The 19707-nt window shown below is 41.8% G+C and overlaps 1 protein-coding gene across 2 annotated transcripts; it reads right to left on the reverse strand.

Annotated features, from left to right (window-relative positions):
• Positions 1–2042: 2042 nt before the first annotated feature.
• rorb (RAR-related orphan receptor B) lies at positions 2043–19217 on the reverse strand (the record flags this gene model as incomplete). Of its 2 annotated transcripts, none has more annotated exons than XM_080048403.1 (10): positions 2043–2207; positions 2373–2485; positions 2748–2858; positions 3058–3165; positions 3304–3436; positions 3779–3900; positions 4126–4557; positions 4818–4959; positions 5073–5158; positions 19116–19217. In XM_080048403.1, the coding sequence occupies 10 exons, from the start codon at positions 19120–19122 to the stop codon at positions 2043–2045; spliced, it is 1419 nt and encodes a 472-aa protein (XP_079904529.1). The 2 variants fall into 2 exon arrangements, with proteins under 2 accessions (XP_079904529.1, XP_079904530.1); XM_080048404.1 differs by lacking the exon at positions 19116–19217 and adding an exon at positions 5712–5730.
• Between the last annotated feature and the right edge of the window lie 490 nt (positions 19218–19707).

Here is a 19707-nt window from a genome sequence, read left to right on the forward strand (position 1 = left end):
CCCTGAGAGATGCTGTGTAGTGCATCTAGCCTTAATGAGCCAGTGATTGTCTTAAGAGTCACTAGCCTCTGATCTGGAGTTGGGTCAGGGGGTCGGAGGACGGAACTTTTTATCAGGGAGACACAGCATGGAACAGTTAGAAGTGAGCCTATCACTAATGTTTAACATTGATGCTTGTCCTCCATGCCGTCTACATTGTGTTGTTCACTATGTGGACAAACCCCTAAAACATGTGTATCCTCAATTTTCTTGCAAATTGTGCCTTTACTACAAAAGTGGCTACCAAACAATTTCAATAACATGCACAATACCAGATTACCTAAATGTCCAGTGAAACCAGTGTAATTTTACACAGTGGCCAAATGCTAATCAACATTAATGTAGAAAAAAGCAACACAAAATGAAAACCTCTAAGTGCTAATATATATTGAACGACTTACAAAAAAGCCCAAAAAGTGATTGTCTTTTACAGCTTTCAACATGACATGTCAATGTAATATTGGAGCTTTAAAATCATAAGAGGCTAATCTGCATTTCTTCACATCTTTCAATCAGTGCTCTGTGTTATGTCCTAACCCCAGATCATAGTGTGTCACATTAAAATCAGTGCCGTGTCTGTAGTACTATCCATGATTCTAAGTAATGATCAAGAGTTAAATATAGTGCATTCTTGGTAAAACTGCTACCCTGTTCTGTACAGCTGAAAATAGATAGGGAAGGAAAGGAGAGGACTAAGATCAGAAAGGCAGTGAGAAAGTTATTGCTCTTTAGAGAAAAGGGTCCTTCATATTCACAGCCTGGAGTGATTGACATCCATGGACTGGATTGTGCAAATAGTCATGGGAGGATGAGGGCATACAGCACTCAAACAGGAGTTTGAAGATTGGCAAGTTGTAAATTAAATTCAAGTTTGTCTTATTCTTGTTGGTGGAATTTGTATTCACTTCTTCATTGTGACTTCTATCCACCATGAAATAGCATGTCAAGGCCATACTACATAGAAAAAAAGGGACGGGGCAAGGGGATTTTGGGAAGAGGTGGGGTTTATTGTGAGGTCCTAGTTTCTGATTGGTTGTTTCTGGTTGATTGTTCGAAAGCAGTCCAGCTTTTGTTGGACGTAATTATTGCAGCGAGAAAAAAAATTATTGATAGGACGGCAAATCTGCCCAATTCTTTTTCTTGCAAAATAGAATATTTATGTATATATCTTCACCTTGAAAAGTAGTAGCCGTTATTTTCTTTTTAAATCCTTCATATGCTCTCTTTACATTTCTATAACTTTTTATCAGAAGGATACAGTACCTTCATTACATATGAACAAAATCCAGACAAGGCTTTTATGTATCAACAATACCCGAATCAACTCCCGGTTTTACCCAATAATCTTTTACAAGTCTCAATTTTACAAATTCTGTACACAGGAAACTATCAAATAAAATAAAAACACATAGACAAGGTAGTCAGCCACATAGGGCTGCTGTATATTTAAATTAGGACTAACTTATTTTAACAGAACAAGAAGTAATACTGGAATCCGCTCTGCACTAGAAAAATATCTACAACAGCTTCTCTAAATCCACAGTTCCCTCCCCCATCCATCCAGCTTCTTCAACAATTTCTTCACATTGTAAAAGAAAAAAAAAGTCAAACCAAATTAACTTACCCACTTAAAAAAAAAGATTGACAGCTTGTTATTGTCCCTAGATGTTTTAAAGTCTGTACATTTCTGGTCAGTCAGTTCAGTTCAGGAGACAGGAGGAAGCCCCACTCAGATTGTGGCTTGGGGGCGCGTTTCATTTATATATACATTCTTCAGACTGTATCGGTGAACGGATGGAATAAGTGCTGGACATTCCTAGTATTGTTGGCGGTAACTGTATGTTTCTGGCAGATGACTCCTCACCCTCCAGCCTGAAATTAGGCAGGGGGAGCTCAGGAATATATGGATGCCACGGTGATGACACTGTCTCGTCGTACGTGGCTGTCTTCTCATTTTCTTGGTCCTCTGCTGATGCTGTTTGTTGCATCTGGACCACAGGCAGTCACTTGGGCATGACCAATGCAGAGTTGGGGTCGGGGTTGAAGAGTTCTTTGTAGAGCGGAGGGAAGAGGACGTTTACTGTTTCTGGGTGGAGCTGCTGGAAGGCCTGAAGCTCCTCGGTATGGAGCGTGCACAGGGCTGACAACGTTGGGATTCGGCTGATAAGCTGCCAAACAAGGGGGAGAGACAGTCAATAACAAGGAAATTTAGACTGATAAACTATGAATAGGGACAAGTTTAGAATAGGGTAGATGAGCTGTTGTCTGGGATTGACTCGTCTATTTCTTAAGATACCTGACATGTCATATCTTAATACAAAGGCTTGGCCTACCTTAGCCAATGCATCTTCATCCATGTGGTTCTTCTGCATGATGTGCTGCAGAGCAAAGTAGATCTTCTCCTGGAGCTTCTGAACTTTCCTAGGCTCCATCAGCCACGGCCGATCTGAGTACAAAAAATAATATTTTTTTTTGTTAATTGCTGATAAAGTGTTTTAAGCTGCATGTGTTAATTCAAGAGCTGTTCATAAATTTGATACGGCCCAGAAGCCTCAGTACAGAAACAGTAAACTGTGTTTACGTTGCTTGATACTGACAATGAAACAGGGCGACTGTCTTGTTTTGCTGCCTTGATTCAGTGCAGGCGCTGAGATTTGCCCCTGTTTCTTCCTGTATTCTAATAATAATATTAGGGAACATGCACTGACCTGTGGAAATTAGAACAGCTGCTGAGAACAGAGCGATCTCCTCCTCTGTCAGCTGCAGTGCACACAAACTCTTGGCAAAGTCAAACACTGCACTCACTAAGTCATCACAACCTTGGAGGCAAACACAGAAAAGGGGAAAGGGAAGGGCAGAAAAAAAGAGAGATTTTTATTACACTTATTCCGGTCATGCCCAAAAATATCTCAAAGGGTGTTTAATTTTTTTGCATTCAACCCATTTTTGTTTTGTTTTCCGAATTTTGATTGGCCTCATTTATACCAATACAAAATGTATATGTAGTAATTATCTTACCTAGAGCTTTGAACATCTGCATGCCTCCATATTTCCCTTCAAAGAGCACAGTGTTGTTGAGAGGGTTGAACGCTCTGCACATCCGCACCAAGACTACCTCCAAACAACCTGAAAAAAACATGCATAGAGATTGTGATGGTTTTACAGCGATTTTACTGACTAAGAAGAGATGAAGGCACATGACTTGAACTACTGCAACAAGACAAATATATCCCTGACTCATCATTGTCAGCACATTCAACTCACCTGACTTGAGCAGGAGGATCTGGTCATTCTGGCACAGTTCCATGAACCCTGAGATGCGCTTGGCAAACTCTACCACATACTGGATGGCATGGGTGATCTGGATGGCACACTGCTGCCACAGCACGTCCCGGGGCTGTAAAACAAATACAAACAGTTTAGGCTTCTTTGTTCTGTTACATATTCAGGTCAGCAATTTAAACTACAAATCTTGGAATCCTTCTCTCCAGCTCATTTCACTTGTATTACTATGAGTGTGCTGTGTGTAGTTTGAAAACAATTTCCAAAAGTTCAACATCAGCAAATTGTTGATTACATCATTGGTCACTACAAGTCCTGATGAAAAGTCCTTTCCAAGCATTGCACATGAATGGCCTTTAAAGCAGGCATAAGGAACATAGAAGTACCTTATACGTGTGCTGAGGCAGGAGCAGCTGAACATGAAAGTCACTATAAGAATGATAACATAGAACCTCACCTTGCTCTGGTACATCTTGACCTCTTCATAAGAGTGTGTCTGCCAGGCTAGCTGCTGCAGCTCATCTGTTGTGTACTGACATGTCTCCAAGTGGGACTTGATGATATTCTGAGCAATGCGGTCTGGAAGAGAGGATTTAAAAAATATATATATATTCCTTTCTGTACATGGTTATTTATCTATTTTATCCATTCTATACAGTACATATGGCATGTGTAAGGCAAGAAGGGCTGTAATGCATAAAGAAATTGCATTGCTGTGTTGTGTCTGATCTCCTGCTCTTCTGTCAGATTAGCACCTTACAGTGACTGTCCTACAAATGGAGCAACATATCATGCTGTCTTTACCTAGCTCTCCCATGCTGACATTACTAGGTGCCAGCTGACTGTCCTGGTAGCCTCCGTAGCTGAACAGGTTGGGTACTGGCGTCAGGTCATACACCGGCTCTTGTTTAATGTGCTTCATGCCTGACATGTCCAAACCCGACTGGTCTGGAGACGGCTGGGTGGAATCCATCCCATAGTATCCCCCTGGGACGACTCCTCCGTTACCATGGCCACCCTTGGGCACCTCAATGACATGGCCATTGGCGTAGGTGCCCCCAATCTCATGGTTAAGAGTGGACAGTCCGTTGGTTAGGCTGGACGAGTAAACACGAGCTAGAGCTTCTGCTTCGCCTGTCTGCTGCTGCCGCCGCTCCAGCAGCAGTGCTTGGTGCTTTTGGACCTCTGCATACAGGCTGTCACGTTGCTTTTTTGACATGCGGCCAAATTTTACCGCTGTACGGGGAGAAAAAACAATGCAGGATATTAGTAACAAAACTTGCAAGAACCTTTTCGGTTTCTTCAGATATTTAAATCAGTGAAAAACAAACAAAAGTTAAAGCTCATTTTGTAGAACAGTTGACAAAGCTGATGTATCCTAAGAGCTCTAGGATCTGCATGCATCTTGTGTTCACTCATGCACCAAAAATGTGATAATTGAGTTATGATTATTTCTGCATATGCATTGATAAATATACTCATATACAGGGCCTCACCATCTCTTGACATTCCTATGGCGAGACATTTCTGCAGGCGGCAGTGTTGGCAGCGGTTTCGGTTAGTTCTGTCGATTAGGCAGTTCCTCTGGCGGGGGCAGGAGTAGGCTGCATTGTTCTGCTGACTCCGTCTGAAGAAACCCTGGATACATGTAAAGAAAGAGCATGAGTATAGACTTACAGGTAGAGTACAGTACGTGTGCATGATCAATTGCAAAAAAAAATTATCACAAACAAACAGAATAGGCTTCTCACCTTACATCCCTCACATGTAATCACTCCATAGTGGATACCTGAAGATTTGTCTCCGCAGATTTTGCAAGGTATAACTTCGATTTGGGCTGCAAGCAAGGACAGAGGACAGAAAGGATGTGTGTTACAAAACGCCCTTTGGATATGACTATGACACCTAACAGATTTTAAGACCTGAGCTTGTGGTCTAATTTGAGGTTAAAAAAACATTGCATAACCAGCTTGGCTTTAGGACCTGATTGAGGTTACAATGTGTGACTATGTCTGCGTACAGTAGGTGTGTGTCTTCAATTTCACAAGAGCACAGTGACATCTGAAGATTCTGTACTGTATGTCCTTGTAGGAGTTTTACTAATGACCGGGACATGTAGGCTATAGCAGTTATTGTGTGAGTGGATTCTTTGTGCTACGCTTGAAGGAGAGATCCCTGCAGGTTGAAAAGGTCAATAATGAGAAAACAGGTCACATCACAAAGGACCATTTTCTGCTCTTCAACTTTCTTTTTCTCTCTCTCAAACACTCACAGACACATACATATTTAGTTATAACACCTTTTGAGCACTGGTCTCAGTGTTTCGATTTTTCTGAATCTATAACTACACTAATTAACACATTTTCCTTTGTGTCAAAAATATTACTCACTGTGTATAGGGAGCTCCATGTACGACATTAACCAAATGCAAAGAAAGTATTTCAATGTAACAAACAAATTAACCTGTCTTTAGTGTCTTTAAATGTATCACCCATAATGAAAGGAAAGAGAGAGCGGCAGTTCCCGTTAAGAGATATGAGATAGATGTAGAGGTAGGCAGGTATGTCTGCTGACATGGCAACACTCTATAAAGAGATTACACAGCCATCTAATCCTAAATTATTTCCCGACGAGCTGGTACTGGCTTAGCCATAGCTGAAATAGCCATTCACATAATCTCCCTGCATAGGTCTCACCTGTGTGGAAATTCTGCAGGTTTATGAACATTCCAGAGATGTTCCAGAAAAGTCCACTAGCAGAACCGAAAAATATTCATATTATGTTTTATATTCCATGTTTGCATACATTTTGCCTAATTGATTAAGAACAATGCCATACATGCGCTGTGTAACTATATTAGGTGCTTCAGAGGTGTTTGCTGAGAGAATAGGTAGGTGTGCATTTGAGTGTACTGTATATGTTGTGGTTATTCAGTTTAATGTGTGTGTGCACACGTGTGTGTGTGTGTGTGTGTGTGTGTGTGTGTGTGTGTGTGTGTGTGTGTGTGTGTGTCTGTCTGTCTGTTTAATGCCTATGGAGGAATGAGTGTTGCAGTATATGTACAGTAATTAGATAATCCCATATGAGGATCAATGGAGACAGTTATTTCCGTCTGAAGAGGAAGAGACAGTGACTTCTCTACATACACTCTACTTGTCTCTGTAAATTATGTGAGTGATTCCTGCTTTGCGCTGTCTTGTCCTTACATGGACCTGAACACGAGAAGTGGTAATTTAGAGACAACGATGGAACAAAGAACCTAATAGAGCCACAGTGTTATCCTCATGTCGTCATTCATTTCTTTTTATTCTCATTTATTCGCTTGCCTATCTGCCCCCTAGTGGCCTTCAGAGGTGTACGTTGTCTACAAACTAAAAACTGGGCTTGACCTGCCATGACCCTGGACTATGTACTGTGCTTCACGCTTGTTGCATTATGCTTTGTTATAGTTATCTTTATAGTTGTCACCCAAGCTTTGATTTGTCTCTTGTTAAATTATAATGTAGCCTAGCCAACACATGGTGCTTCAAAGTAGGTTATTGTTTGCAGTAGATTGCCTGTGAATCAATGACTTACAGATGTAGTGATGCACTATTCGACTGTGTGCTTAAGGTCGTGTAACTCATGCTGTGAGTTCTGGTGCAGCTCAAGACGTGACCCATTTCCACCAGTTCCTGGCCAAACTGGGTCAGAGCAGTGCACAGGACTGGGGCGACATAGGCTACATATACGCAGAGCTGTCAATGAATGTGGCCTGTAACCACTATTTATAGTTTTTAAAACAGGTCAGTTGCGCCAGAGATGGCTGTTATCAACACAACACATATGAGGAGTGAACAGAGGACAGAATGACGGTGCTTTAGATGTTAGTCTTATCGCCCTCATTCTTTGTTTTCCGCCATGCTCTCACTCTTTGCGGCTGCTACTGTTTATCTCGTACTTTTATACCTTTATTTAGACTAATATATTATGTTGTTTATCATGCAACAAGAGGATCTCAATGGCTTTAGACAACCTGAGTGTGTTCAGCCCAAACCTGCTGCTACTGTGATGGAGATATAAATACGTATTATTTTGTATCTTTAGAAAAGGGCCCTTTACATTTTTCCACCTTAGCAGAGTGTGTGTTTACTATCTCTCTCATTATACATGCACTATACTTTTTGCCCCATGGCAGATTGTACTCCTTCTTGCATCACATAATTATGCCCGAAGGAGCATGGGCGTGTGGGTATGTGTATTGTTTTAACGTGCGTTTCCGGGAGGGTTTGAGTGAGTGTTACACTTAAATAAAAAAAGACGCAGTGAAAGATAAAGTATGCGTACATATCTACATATCTTGTGTTGACAAAAATGTGTGTGTGGGTGTGGGCATTGTTGAGTGTGGGTTGTGCTTATTGCCAGAGGGGACTGTCAGGTAGGATATAGGGAGACGGTCATGACAGCATTGCTGTTGCCAGGGTGACCACCCACTCGCTGCACTCGTCTGGCTGTCACAGCAATGATGTGCTAAGCTCTCACAATCCTAAAGGAAGTGATGTCATCGCTGTGTGGAGCCAACTCGGTGTATCATCAGTGCTCGTCCCGTCGCCCTCTCTCAGGAGCCTAGGCTTTGTGAATTGTTTACCAAAGGACTCCCACTCCCTCATCCTGTCAACAATACGTGCTTGCTGCCTTGTTAGACTTTCACTTCAATGGTGGATTACAGCAGAATTAAGACGTGTTATCTGTTGGGGTGCTTAGAGGAGACTGTGTGCCTATTGTTCTCAAAAGTTAGGATGTGTGAGAATTAATTTTGAGCATTTGATTTCATGGTTTTACATTACACAAGCAAACTTAAAAGCTGTAGAGGAATGGCATTTCTAAACTAGTAACTAGTGGAAGAACTACACTGAAAGGAGTCAATTCAGCTATTCCCCTTACCTGCCTTGACCGGCATGTATTTCCAAACAAAACCTTAGCGGAAAAAAGCCTCTTGTTTCTGTTTTTTTAGATCCTTTTGCTCTCAGCTACATGTCTGCTACAGGGGTGGGAGGGCCTTCTTTGTGACCTGAGTTGACCCCTGTACGAGCTGAGTGACAATATCCCCAGGCCAGCGGCAGCACAAGTGTTATCCTGAGGTTATTATGTAAGAGCGGGAGTGCAGCGCTGGCGATTCTTCAGCTAAGAGGAGGATCAGGCCCCACGCAATCTCTTGAGGGAGAGAAAGATAGAGAGAACTAACTGGAGACAAATTTCAGAAAGCCAAAGATAGTTGTAGTGTGCGCTACTCTACACAGTGTTGCCACACGTGCATGTGCGTGGAGCTGATTGTGGCCACGAGGGCTGTATTGCGCTGGCACGTGTGTTATGATAATTGATTTTTAATGAGTTGAAGATCTCCTGTGTATTTCATGGGCTGGCCCTCTCTCTCTAAATAGAGTCCTAATTATCTACATTGCACTGCAGGAAGAAAAAGCAGCCGCCTAGCACCAATATCTTAACAATACATCTTCTAATGGAGTACCGTTAAGGCTTAGGCGAGCATTTATACACAAAGTGACATGACCATAATAAAGGGCAGCTCTACTACTCTATACTGACAATGTAACAGCAAATTAAGGCCACTAGGTGCTGCTGTACATGTTTTGTTTCTCTGTTTGTGCATGTGTATTGTATGTGTGTGAGGGGCAGACTGGCCATGCATGTTTCATTCATTCAGCCTGCAGGGTACAACAGAAACATAACCAAAGAAACTCAATATCATGCAGTAACATAACATAGCATTACACTATGAGGTTGGTGCTCTAGTATTACAGCTTATGGAAACAATGAAATCACTTTCTACCGTAACTTTTGGGTTGATTTGTTGCGGATGAATGTGGGTGGTATCTCCACTTCTTTAGAAATATGCATAGCTTCTTGCCAGTTAACTAGATATCTTTGGGGAAAACGAATGAGATCAGCACTTTATCCCCCACCACTCTAAATCTGAACAACTCCCGGCGCTGGTCTTGGATGTCTCTATACTGTGAATTACGCTACCACTGTTCTCCATCCATTCCACTTCACTCTGTTTGACTTTTTCATTCGAGTGTTCCTCCTCGCTGTAAGCGGCTGTGTGACTGGGAAATCATCTGGGTTTCTGTATTTCATGATCTATTTCCATCTCTCAGCGTTACTCTGTCTTCCTCGTCTCATGGAGCTTAGCGAGGAAACATTTCTTCTCTCTCTCTCTCTTCTGCCTATGATGAAAACACTGAGAAAACTTTTTGTGGCGTGAATGCTGAGTGGATTAACACACACAGTTGGGAATTAGTGTATATCAGTTCTGCTTGGGTTATCTCCCCTGTGTCTCCTGTCTTGTTTTTTACATCATACTGTCCCATTAAAATCAATGAAACCCTGCCACTGCATATGGTTTCAAACAGACTTGTGCTATGTGCTGTCATACTTTTCTCTTTTCCAGTCTGAAACATCAATAAAAGATATTGAAGAGTGGTGGACTATCTGCTCTCCTTAACAAAGAATAATTAAATAGAGTGATTTTACTTGCTTTCATCTGTCTTGCATACTGTATGTCCTCTTTACTTTTCTTTGTGAATCAGACACTAGCGCATAATATGTATCATACATGCCATTGTTTTGGAGCCATGGTGGCTATAAGTGCTGATCAAAACAATACATTTGTACTTGAACAAGAGGAATATGAGTACTTCTACTACAAAATAAACATAGGAAGTTATAAACAGGACTTAAATATAATGTGTACATTCATTTATAGTGAAAGTAATTGTATGTTGCAGCTCTAAGCAGCAGTAGTGGACTCCATGCTGACAATGTTCATCCTAGAGACAAAACATCTATAGGCCTGATCTGAATGCTGAACATTATGATGACACACTTACAAGAACCATCGCAGTTAACATGAGACGACACAGTCCTGTACCAGTTCTGTCTCTGTTTGCATAGCCTGCTGTTCTCTGGGTTATAGTAATAATCGTAATGCCATGCAGCGGGCTCCCTCCCCCAACTCCATCCCTTGCCGCCAAGCATGTCTTTGTCCACTCTGTAATATGGACAGTCACACTGTTGCTGCGTGAGCATACACGTTACGACCCCCAGCCTCCTCTCTTCCCATCATTCTATCGTCATCGACCCCCCTTCTGCACATGGCCACAGCACTCACAAACACACACACACACACACGTAAAAACGTCATAAAAACATTCTCTCTTGCCCTCCCCCCATGCTGTATGTCAGAGGGCATGAGCTTGTCCAGCTTGCCATGCGGCCCCAAAGCATGCTGGGTAATTGCTCAGATAGCAGGTCTGGGATCAGCTGCGGTTTGCTCATAGAATATTGTGCCACGCTGTGATTGGACGCCACTGAGAGGGAACAGAAGGGGGCCACTGGCTGTCATCCAGTGCATCGATTCACATGCACAGGCACACACACACACACACACACATATGCAGACATACAGAGAGACATTCATACATGCTTGAATGCATACATTACTACAAACTGCTTTTGAAAAAGCAGACTTAACTATATGATTTCTATGCTTGCCCCCGCTCCCCCCCCCCCCCCCCCTACAAACACACACACACATCCCAGTGCAGCATGTGTCCTCAGAAGGATAAGAGATGGAGGCGTGGGAAAAAATCCACAGGGTAAACCCAACCCCTGCCTGAACACATATGCGCACAGACACACACACACACACAGTCTGCCCATCTGCCCTCTTAGATCTGCCTCTCATGGTCACTGTACACACCCACACAAACACGTACGCTCACACTCCAACCCCCTGGGTGACCTGTAGGACCCTGACGGCCTTTGACCTTTCCTTAAGGACTGAGCGAGTGCATCAGAGTGGAAGGAACAAGTCCAAGTGTGAGAGGTCTGCATCTGGTCATTACCATCCTCAAATCAGCCATGAGAATGCACACACACTGGGGCGCACTTGCTGAAGCAAACTCACAGACACACACAGCGCTTTAAGCTCTTATATATTTAATTTCCTCTCTCACGCCTTCATCCTCATGTTAGCAGATCGACATGTGTGGACTGAGCTGTAAAAAAAACAGAGTGGGGTCCCAGTGTTCTTGTTTCGCTACAGTGAGGGGAATCAAAGCAGAGAATAATATTTTTACACACACACAAATACTGAGATCCTGTTGTTTCATTCTTGAGGTGAGAAAAATATATTTTTTTGGTTTTGCTTTGGCCATGTCTTCATACTCCCTTAACCTCACGCTCCTCCTCCTATGGTGTTTCTCTTGAGCCTAATTGTAGATGACAGTGTGTGTGTGTGAGCGTGTGTGTGTGTGTGGCTTTGAGGGGGAAGGGAGAGGAAAGGTGGCTAACCCAGTGTAGAGAGATAGAAATCGAAAGAGAAGGACATCCATGAAGAGACAGACAGAAAATGTCTTTAAGTTCTTACATAAGGCACGGAGAAATCCGCCCTCCGTTTTGTTTCGAGCCGCATCCTTTATATGAACAGTCATCGGTCAGTCAAATGAAAACAGGAGAATCAGTGGGGTTGAGTTGACTTTAAATCGTCGATGAAGAGAGCAGCACTTAGTGTGAATAGTGGATCAAAATAAATCACTGAGAGAAGGATGGAAATCGTGTCTGTGTGAACGGTTGTTTCATTTTCTATCAAAACTGTTTCCTTACATAATTAATTGGATGTTGTTGAAATTGTTTATTAGAATAGACACATGCAAGAGTATATATGTATAGACTTGTTTGTGCTGGAAAGTAAGGAAACATACGATGGACAAATATAATATACTGTATTGTTATCCTACCCTCTGAAACGACCATACTGCATTATGAATACCTTTGATACTTTCAGTAGATTTTTAGTTATACTTTTTTTCCCTTAAAGGACCATACTGATACTTTTTGTATGTTTCAGCCAAAAAGTTACTTTAACCATACAATCCTGCCAGCCATCTCCCAAATCATACAATCGGACGTGGCATTTGTATTTATTTAAAATGTTATGGTAATACACTTTTACTTTACTTTGACTTGTAGGCTAATATGTAGTATTTTAAAAATAAAAAAGGTGATTGCGCTGTTATGTATTCTTTTGAGTGAGCCAGGCTGTCTGCTTTAACGAGAGCATATGAATAAGCTCCCGTTGGAGTTTGTGTGTGTTTGGAAAAGGTTTGAATTTATGTGTGCATTTAATCTGTGTCTGTTTAAGCGAGTGTTGGAGCACGCATTCGTGTGAGTGTATGTGTGTGTCCTCTCCCAGGGATGGCCGCTAATAGCTTGCCTCGGGCAACAATTTAACTCAGCCTAACAAGGTTCTCCCCAAAGTGGCCCCAGGGGCATCTCTCACAGAGGCAAATTGATCACAAAGACTATCACACAGCTCGGCTCGGCTCGTCCCAGCCTGCTCTGCTCTTCACCTGATCTCTCTCTCTCTCTCTCTCTCTCTCTCTCTCTCTCTCTCTCTCTCTCTCTCTCTCTCTCTCTCTCTCTTTGGGATGATTTAACAGAAAGTGCTATGTACATTTAATTTGAGTCGAGAGAGCATCACCAGCAGTCTCAGTTTCATAATGCATACTCTTTCTAAATGACAGGAGACCTTAACAGACAAGCACACAAGCTTACACACACACACACACAAACAAACACGCACAAGGTTTAAGAGAGGAAACCAGGATGACATAGTGAGAGAGAGGATGTGTTGAGAAAGAAAGAAAGACCTAATGAGAGTCTCTTCAATGAGATTACGAGCACTAAAACAGGCTAATCTTGGTCATTAAGAAAAGTTGTTGCAGCACCCTAAGTCATATTATAGGCTTATTGTTGCTAGTATGTGCTATGCACCTGCCAATACTGGACACCTCACACAGGTTGGGCATTCAGCAACATGGCCTATTCTTTGATTTTGAATTGTCAATGTGGACAATATCCGTTGTACATTTCTATTACAACTATGAGACAAATGCTTCTTAATTTAAAAAGTAGTCGCAGAAACAACAATACAGTTCTTTCAGGTAATCCATTTTGTTCATATTCTTAATGAAGTCTATAATGCTGTCAATAATGATGATTAAGAAAATAAGATTTTTTTTTTCTTTTTTAAGCTTTGTTACTATGTGAATTTATAGATTAATCAATACGTTCTTAGAGTAGTTTTTAAGCCTAGGATATTTTTTACCTTAACACACGAAGGATCATTGTATCTACTCCTGTATGTACAAATACTATTTGTAAAGTTTAGGTTGGAATGTTGAACGGATATGAATCTACAGTATATGTACTAATCTGCTTTGAGTGTTAGCTAAAGTCTAATAGGCGGTGAACAAGCGCGGACTTTGGACAGTACTATTAAAGGTTCTGGCGTTATTCATTGCTAAGGGCAGCTACAGTGTGCAAGTGTGTAATGTGAGGACAGGATAGTTTGTATGTCTGTGTGTGTCTCTCTCTTACTTTTGTACGTAGACACACACTCCTGCTCAAGCACACGCGCGCACACACACACATTCGCACAATCACACTATTATGTAACTGTAGTCTATCTACTACTTGCTCTCTCTTTTTTTTTTATCTCACTCATTCACATTATGTCCGTTTTCTATATATCATGCATTTTACCACTTTTATTTCACTTCATAGAGTCCTCGAATTATTCACTATATTTTCAAAGTAGAGGCAGAACAGTCTAAACAAGGGAATTTTTTTTTTCTCTTTTTCACAGAAACAAGCCATGTCAGATAACATTCTTACTGCTCTTGACTATGACATGACTGCGACTGCCAAAGTTTACAAGTGCGGGTGAACATGCTCTCTGACTTTGGACTATCAAACATTGTACTCTCTCTCTCTCTCTCTCTCGCTCTCTCTCTCTCTCTCTCTCTCTCTCTCTCTCTCTCTCTCTCTCTCTCTCTCTCTCTCTCTCTCTCTCTCTCTCTCTCTCCACAAACACAAGACTGATTATGAGACAGCAAAGCTCAATTATATCCCAAAGGGTCTCGATATGAGCATATTATTTTATAAAATGAAATGAAAAAAGCTACCAATTCAATGAAATCTATGGTCCCTTTGTGCATACATTAGTCTGTTTCTGTATTTAACTAGCGCAGTCACCCCCCCCCCCCCCACCCCTCCCCACCCCCCAGAGTTTTTACTTCAATGTAAATCGAAGAAAATGGGAATATTGAATGTCATTGTTCCTCCACGGAGACATGCTGCCTTCATGGATGAGTAAAACTGACAAAACAGAAGGAGCTGTCAGAGCACTCTATGACTTTAAGGCAGATTTATAGTTTAGGAGTGGTTCAGGCTGAAATCCCTCCCGGCTATGATAAAGTGGAGACACAAACCGGAGCGTGCCGTGTAGCCCACGCTTTGTGTGTGTAAAGATTAATAAAAGAGAGAGAGATAGAGAATTGACTGAGGAGTAAAAACTGTTCGCCTAGACTCCCTCAGACAGCCACAGAGGGATAAAACCAACATGGAGTGCATGCTGAGCACATGCTAAACAAACACAGGCTATGATAGCGGCTCAGTGGGACCACAGAGGTGCCATCCAGGCCACACACACACACACAGCATGGCTGGGTCAAGCACACATGTTAGGTGAGGAGTAGTTTGTGGGCATATGAAGAAAGGTGCACAGACGAAGGGATGTGAGTCTCAAATGTAAGTGTGTGTGTATGTTTGTATGTTGCAACAGCAATCTGGCGGTACCTCAGTCAGTCAGTAGGACTGTGTTGAGGGATTAACAGTGTGGCCTGCATGGGCTTGGGGTAATCTCTCCTCACTTCTTACGTAACACTGGGCCATTAGTCAGCACAAACACACAATAAACAACACAATCAACAACGCCGGGCTCCAAAGCAGACCACACAGACCCAGATAACGCCAAAGCAGAGATTCACTCGCGCCAGGTGCCCACTGTTGTGCGCAATAAGTGATTTCATGGCAACAATGGAAAACAGTGATTTGGTGACAATGCTTGTGCGCTAACCTGCTGTTTCTGCTTTCCAAATAGGCTGCCCAGTCAATCAATGTGAAGTATGCCAGTTCATTTGTTGAATGTGTTCGCCGTTGTTGGTGCTCTTTGGCAGCTTTTAGTAATACAGGCACTCTTATAATGTTGTTAATCATCTTTTGGAATACAGTTTTACGCCTTATTCCTCTCACGGACATGTTAGGGTTAGGGCACTTTACTTTAACCATACTATCAGGCATTTATAAGCACTATATAAATGGTGTATAAGACCCTATAGCATTGTTGTTCGCAGCTAGGGACATTTGTAAGTGATTATCAATATGTGCATTATTTGTCAACAAATACAATTAAAACTCATTTGAAGACATATTTAATTTGATAAATAGTCATTCATTATTGAATTAAACCTAAGCGTCCACGTTTGAGTTATCGTTGTTGACAAATACACCAATAAGCATTACTGTACATCAACTAAAAACTTTATTGTGGCAATTTCTAAGAAGTTGTATGTTCTGTTCTATGCAATATTGACCAATTTCATACATACTATAACAAGTAGCAGTAACAAACATTGCATTGCAAAGACATACTGACAGTTAATTAATCTAATGCTAAAATAATATATCTTAATATCAGTTGTTAAGTTAAGCCATCCAAGTTATGTTCCATAGATTTATCCAAACAGACTGCTTCCGTTGGCTTTGACTAAAAATTGATCCCGGTATGCTTTAGAATCGGACAAATCAATGCTCACACAAGAATCCAAAGCAAAGCCGGATGGGACTAATTCTATTGGCATGAGGCCGTCATGCGTAGTGTTGCAGCTGTTTGTGTGTTTATGTGTGTGTGTGTGTGTGTGTATGTGTGTTTTCAGTGCTCTCTGTATTTGTATGTGAGCGCATGCCATCCTACAAGATGATATAAATTATCTCTTCAAATTGAAATAGCCACTAATGATTTTTTTTAGAGGTTCCCTTCCTCGCGCGTCAGCACCTTACTAGTTTGTTGCTCTCTTACACTCTCCCAGTTTATGTCATAGCATCTGTTCCCATGGTGAAGGAGGTGATGGGCAGATTGGGATTGACACATATTGCTAACTGAGGAGGTCAAGTGGCGCTGTGAACCCATCCACCCTTCTTGCTCCCTCCATCGCTGAACTCCTTGATCTGTCTGACCTGTCTGACCCGGTCGCGTCTCTGTGGTGTAAAAGCTCTTGGTCTTATATCGGCAATACAGAGTGAACACAATCTAATGTGGACTAAAGTGAAAACTATTGACATGCAGAATACATGCCTACAATGTCAGTTCATGTTTATCCAACATCTTAATTTAAATTATTATCACTTCACATCAAATCAATAGAACACAACTTTTATTAATGTTTCTGTTTCTGTTTTTTATTTTGTTTGTTTTTTGCACACTACGGTTGGTATATTGTTATTATACTACTGCTATTGGGCTAACTTTGGTATCACCAAAACTTTTTACTAATCTCAAATATAAAGCCACTGTTAATGATGTGATTTTATTACGCAACTTCTTTTTTTAGGAGCACTATTCACAGCACAGCGTCAGCATGTAGCTGTAGAAAATACAGAAATAATGATCCTGTTTACAACATCCTACACAACACCGAGCCATATTGGGCAAAAAAAATCCCACAATGCTTCATTTTCTGAGATGCAGAAAATGCCCTGATGATATTATTATTCTGTGTGTTATTTTTCTGGCATTCCCGACCATGCAATGGGGTGACATCATCTACAGTTAGGGCTTCAGCAGTTGTGGCTATTGTTAAATGATAATTACCACGGCTCATGAGGGGCCTCTATTTTTTATAACCTTGTGGTTGTGAGCACATTTCTGTGCAAGGGCAGCGAGACTACGCACACACACTAACACACACAGGTTGAGAGCGGGGGCCGCACGGCCCACACTGATTTAATTCTATCTGACAAAACCCTTTGGGGCGTGCAGAGGGAGAAGAGAGGAAGATGGAGAGAGAGAGAGAGAGGTAGAGAGACAGGGAGAAAGAGGGGTGAGAGAGACGCTCCAGGGGCCTCTTCTGCCGGCCACGGCAATAGAGTGAAAGCATGGAGCTTTCGGTACACCCCCCAAAGCCTTCCATGCACGAGAGTGGTCGCGAGGCCCATTTAAATGTGGATAAAATACAAGGTGCTTGACAGAGGAGTTTGCCATGGGATAAGAGAGTGGGATACAGAGAGAGGGAAATGGAAAGAGATGTGGGGGTGTTTGGCCTTCTCATGTTGTGTTTTGCCAAATGTTTGATAGCCTGAAGGAAGCTTTTTATGACATTCAAACACAAAAAATCACAACAGGAAATAGATAGATAGATAGATAGATAGATAGATAGATAGATAGATAGATAGATAGATAGATAGATAGATAGATAGATAGATAGATAGATAGATAGATAGATAGATTTAGTTACATGTGTGATTAATTTGAAGTAAAAACTGAATTAGAATTAAGTTACTTTAAGCCATTATATAGTGCTTTTGGTTAAATTATTCTTGTTTTTCATTATAATTAATGATAGTGTTAATAATAATGTTAACAGGAATCTGTTAAATAATAATACTGGCCAAAGAATTATCCTCTGATACTCTAAACATCTGCTTACAATTTGGCCTTATAGCCCATTGTGAAAAGTCAGTAAAGTGTCTTTATTTACTAATTTAATTGTTTAAATCTATTTCACATTATAGAGCCAAGATTTTGTGTAAATTTAAACTTTATAGGCGTGAGTCTAAATCGTCTTTCTGTTCCTTCTCCAACGTTAATTGGTTACACGTTTTCAGCTGTCAATACAAGGAGGCTCCCCAGTTAAAATCAGATCCACTTAGAAATTAAGAGTAGGCTATATAATATCATCCAGTTGAAATATTGTTTAAAACTTAGAGTCTGTGATAATTGTACATGAGTAAAAACAAATCCAAAAACACTTAGCTGACAATGCGCCAGTTAAATATGAAGGCATTCGAGTTTGACTTCTAACAACCGACCATGTGCAGATGATGATGGAGGAGGAATGAAAATGCTTTTTCGAATTTTAAGGGAATTTCAACACAACTGCAAGGAAAGGCGTAGTGAGAGAAAGGGTTGTGTGAACATGTATCGGATTAGATAAATTCATAGGCTATATATATTTTCTTTTAGAGGCCTAGTGTTTGTATGTGTGTGTGTTTGTGTATGTGTATGTGAGCGTGCGCTCAGGACTACATTGACGTTGAATTTTAACATCCTCGGCGCGGTTGAGAGCGTTACAAAAATGGGTTAGTGGAGCGCATGAAAAGTATCCCTAAAAACATTCAATAAAGTTTACCAACAGTAGCCTACGTTACAAAATCAAGTCAACTTCTTCTCTCCCTTCATCTGATCTGACCTGGTGCCAGCCTATCCGCAATTTCCGTTTGCGTGGAGTGGAGCTCAAATGATTAAAGCTTTAATCAAACATCATGCGCCACTTTTAATTTTAAATCACGGGCTCCAGTGGCTTTGCGCATTAAATTGCAAAACTGTAGGCCTTTTTTACAAACACTCGGAGAGAGAGACCCACACTCGGGCTCAACACACGCACACAAACACGCATAGAGATCCAAATAAACTTATATGCATAGAGTAAGGTGCTGAGGAATCCAAACGCACGCTCTCTGCTATGTGAAAAACCGATAAAGCAGCGTTGCAGCTAAACACTCCCGGAATAAACTTTCTAGGCCAAATATGGCATAAAGCCTGCCGAGTGTGTTTAGCAGGACAACGCTTGGAGGAAAGTGCGGCGGTGTTTGGAGCAGTGTGATGGTCTTACCTCGCATGGTTGCGTTGCTGGAGCTGGTGCTGAGGCTCGCTTCCCAAAGCAGCGGTCATGAAGAAACAAACATAAACACTTAAAAAAATAGGGGGGACGGTGGGGAATGGGGAAGATCCTCGGTCAAAAATAATAACAAGAACGAAAAGAGTGCAGATGATCTGCTTCGTCGTCCACTGGCTGCCCTGAGTGCAGGCGTATATGTGCTAAAAGCATCCCAGACCAGTGCGCAGGGAGGCAGGCTGAGTTCGCTCGGTGCGTCGGTCGTTGCGCTCTGGTCGTGTGGTCGCTTTTCTCATGACATCTGCGCTCTCACCTCTAAGGGAGGGTTTCACTGTTTTCTGCGGGCTGAGGGAGGGAAGAGCGTAGTATAGGAGAGGCTTTACCCGGCGGCCCGGATTGGACTGGAGCACTTTCCGCTCCTCCCACTCTCTCCTGCTCAGCCTCCAGCCCGGAGCATGCTCCCTCACACACACACGCACACGCACACGCACGCACACACACACACACACACACACACACACACACACACACACACACACACACACACACACACACACACACACACACACACACACACACACACACACAC

The sequence above is a fragment of the Ammodytes marinus genome (assembly GCF_949987685.1).
Source record: "Ammodytes marinus genome assembly, chromosome: 2".
Taxonomy (NCBI): Eukaryota; Metazoa; Chordata; class Actinopteri; order Uranoscopiformes; family Ammodytidae; genus Ammodytes; species Ammodytes marinus.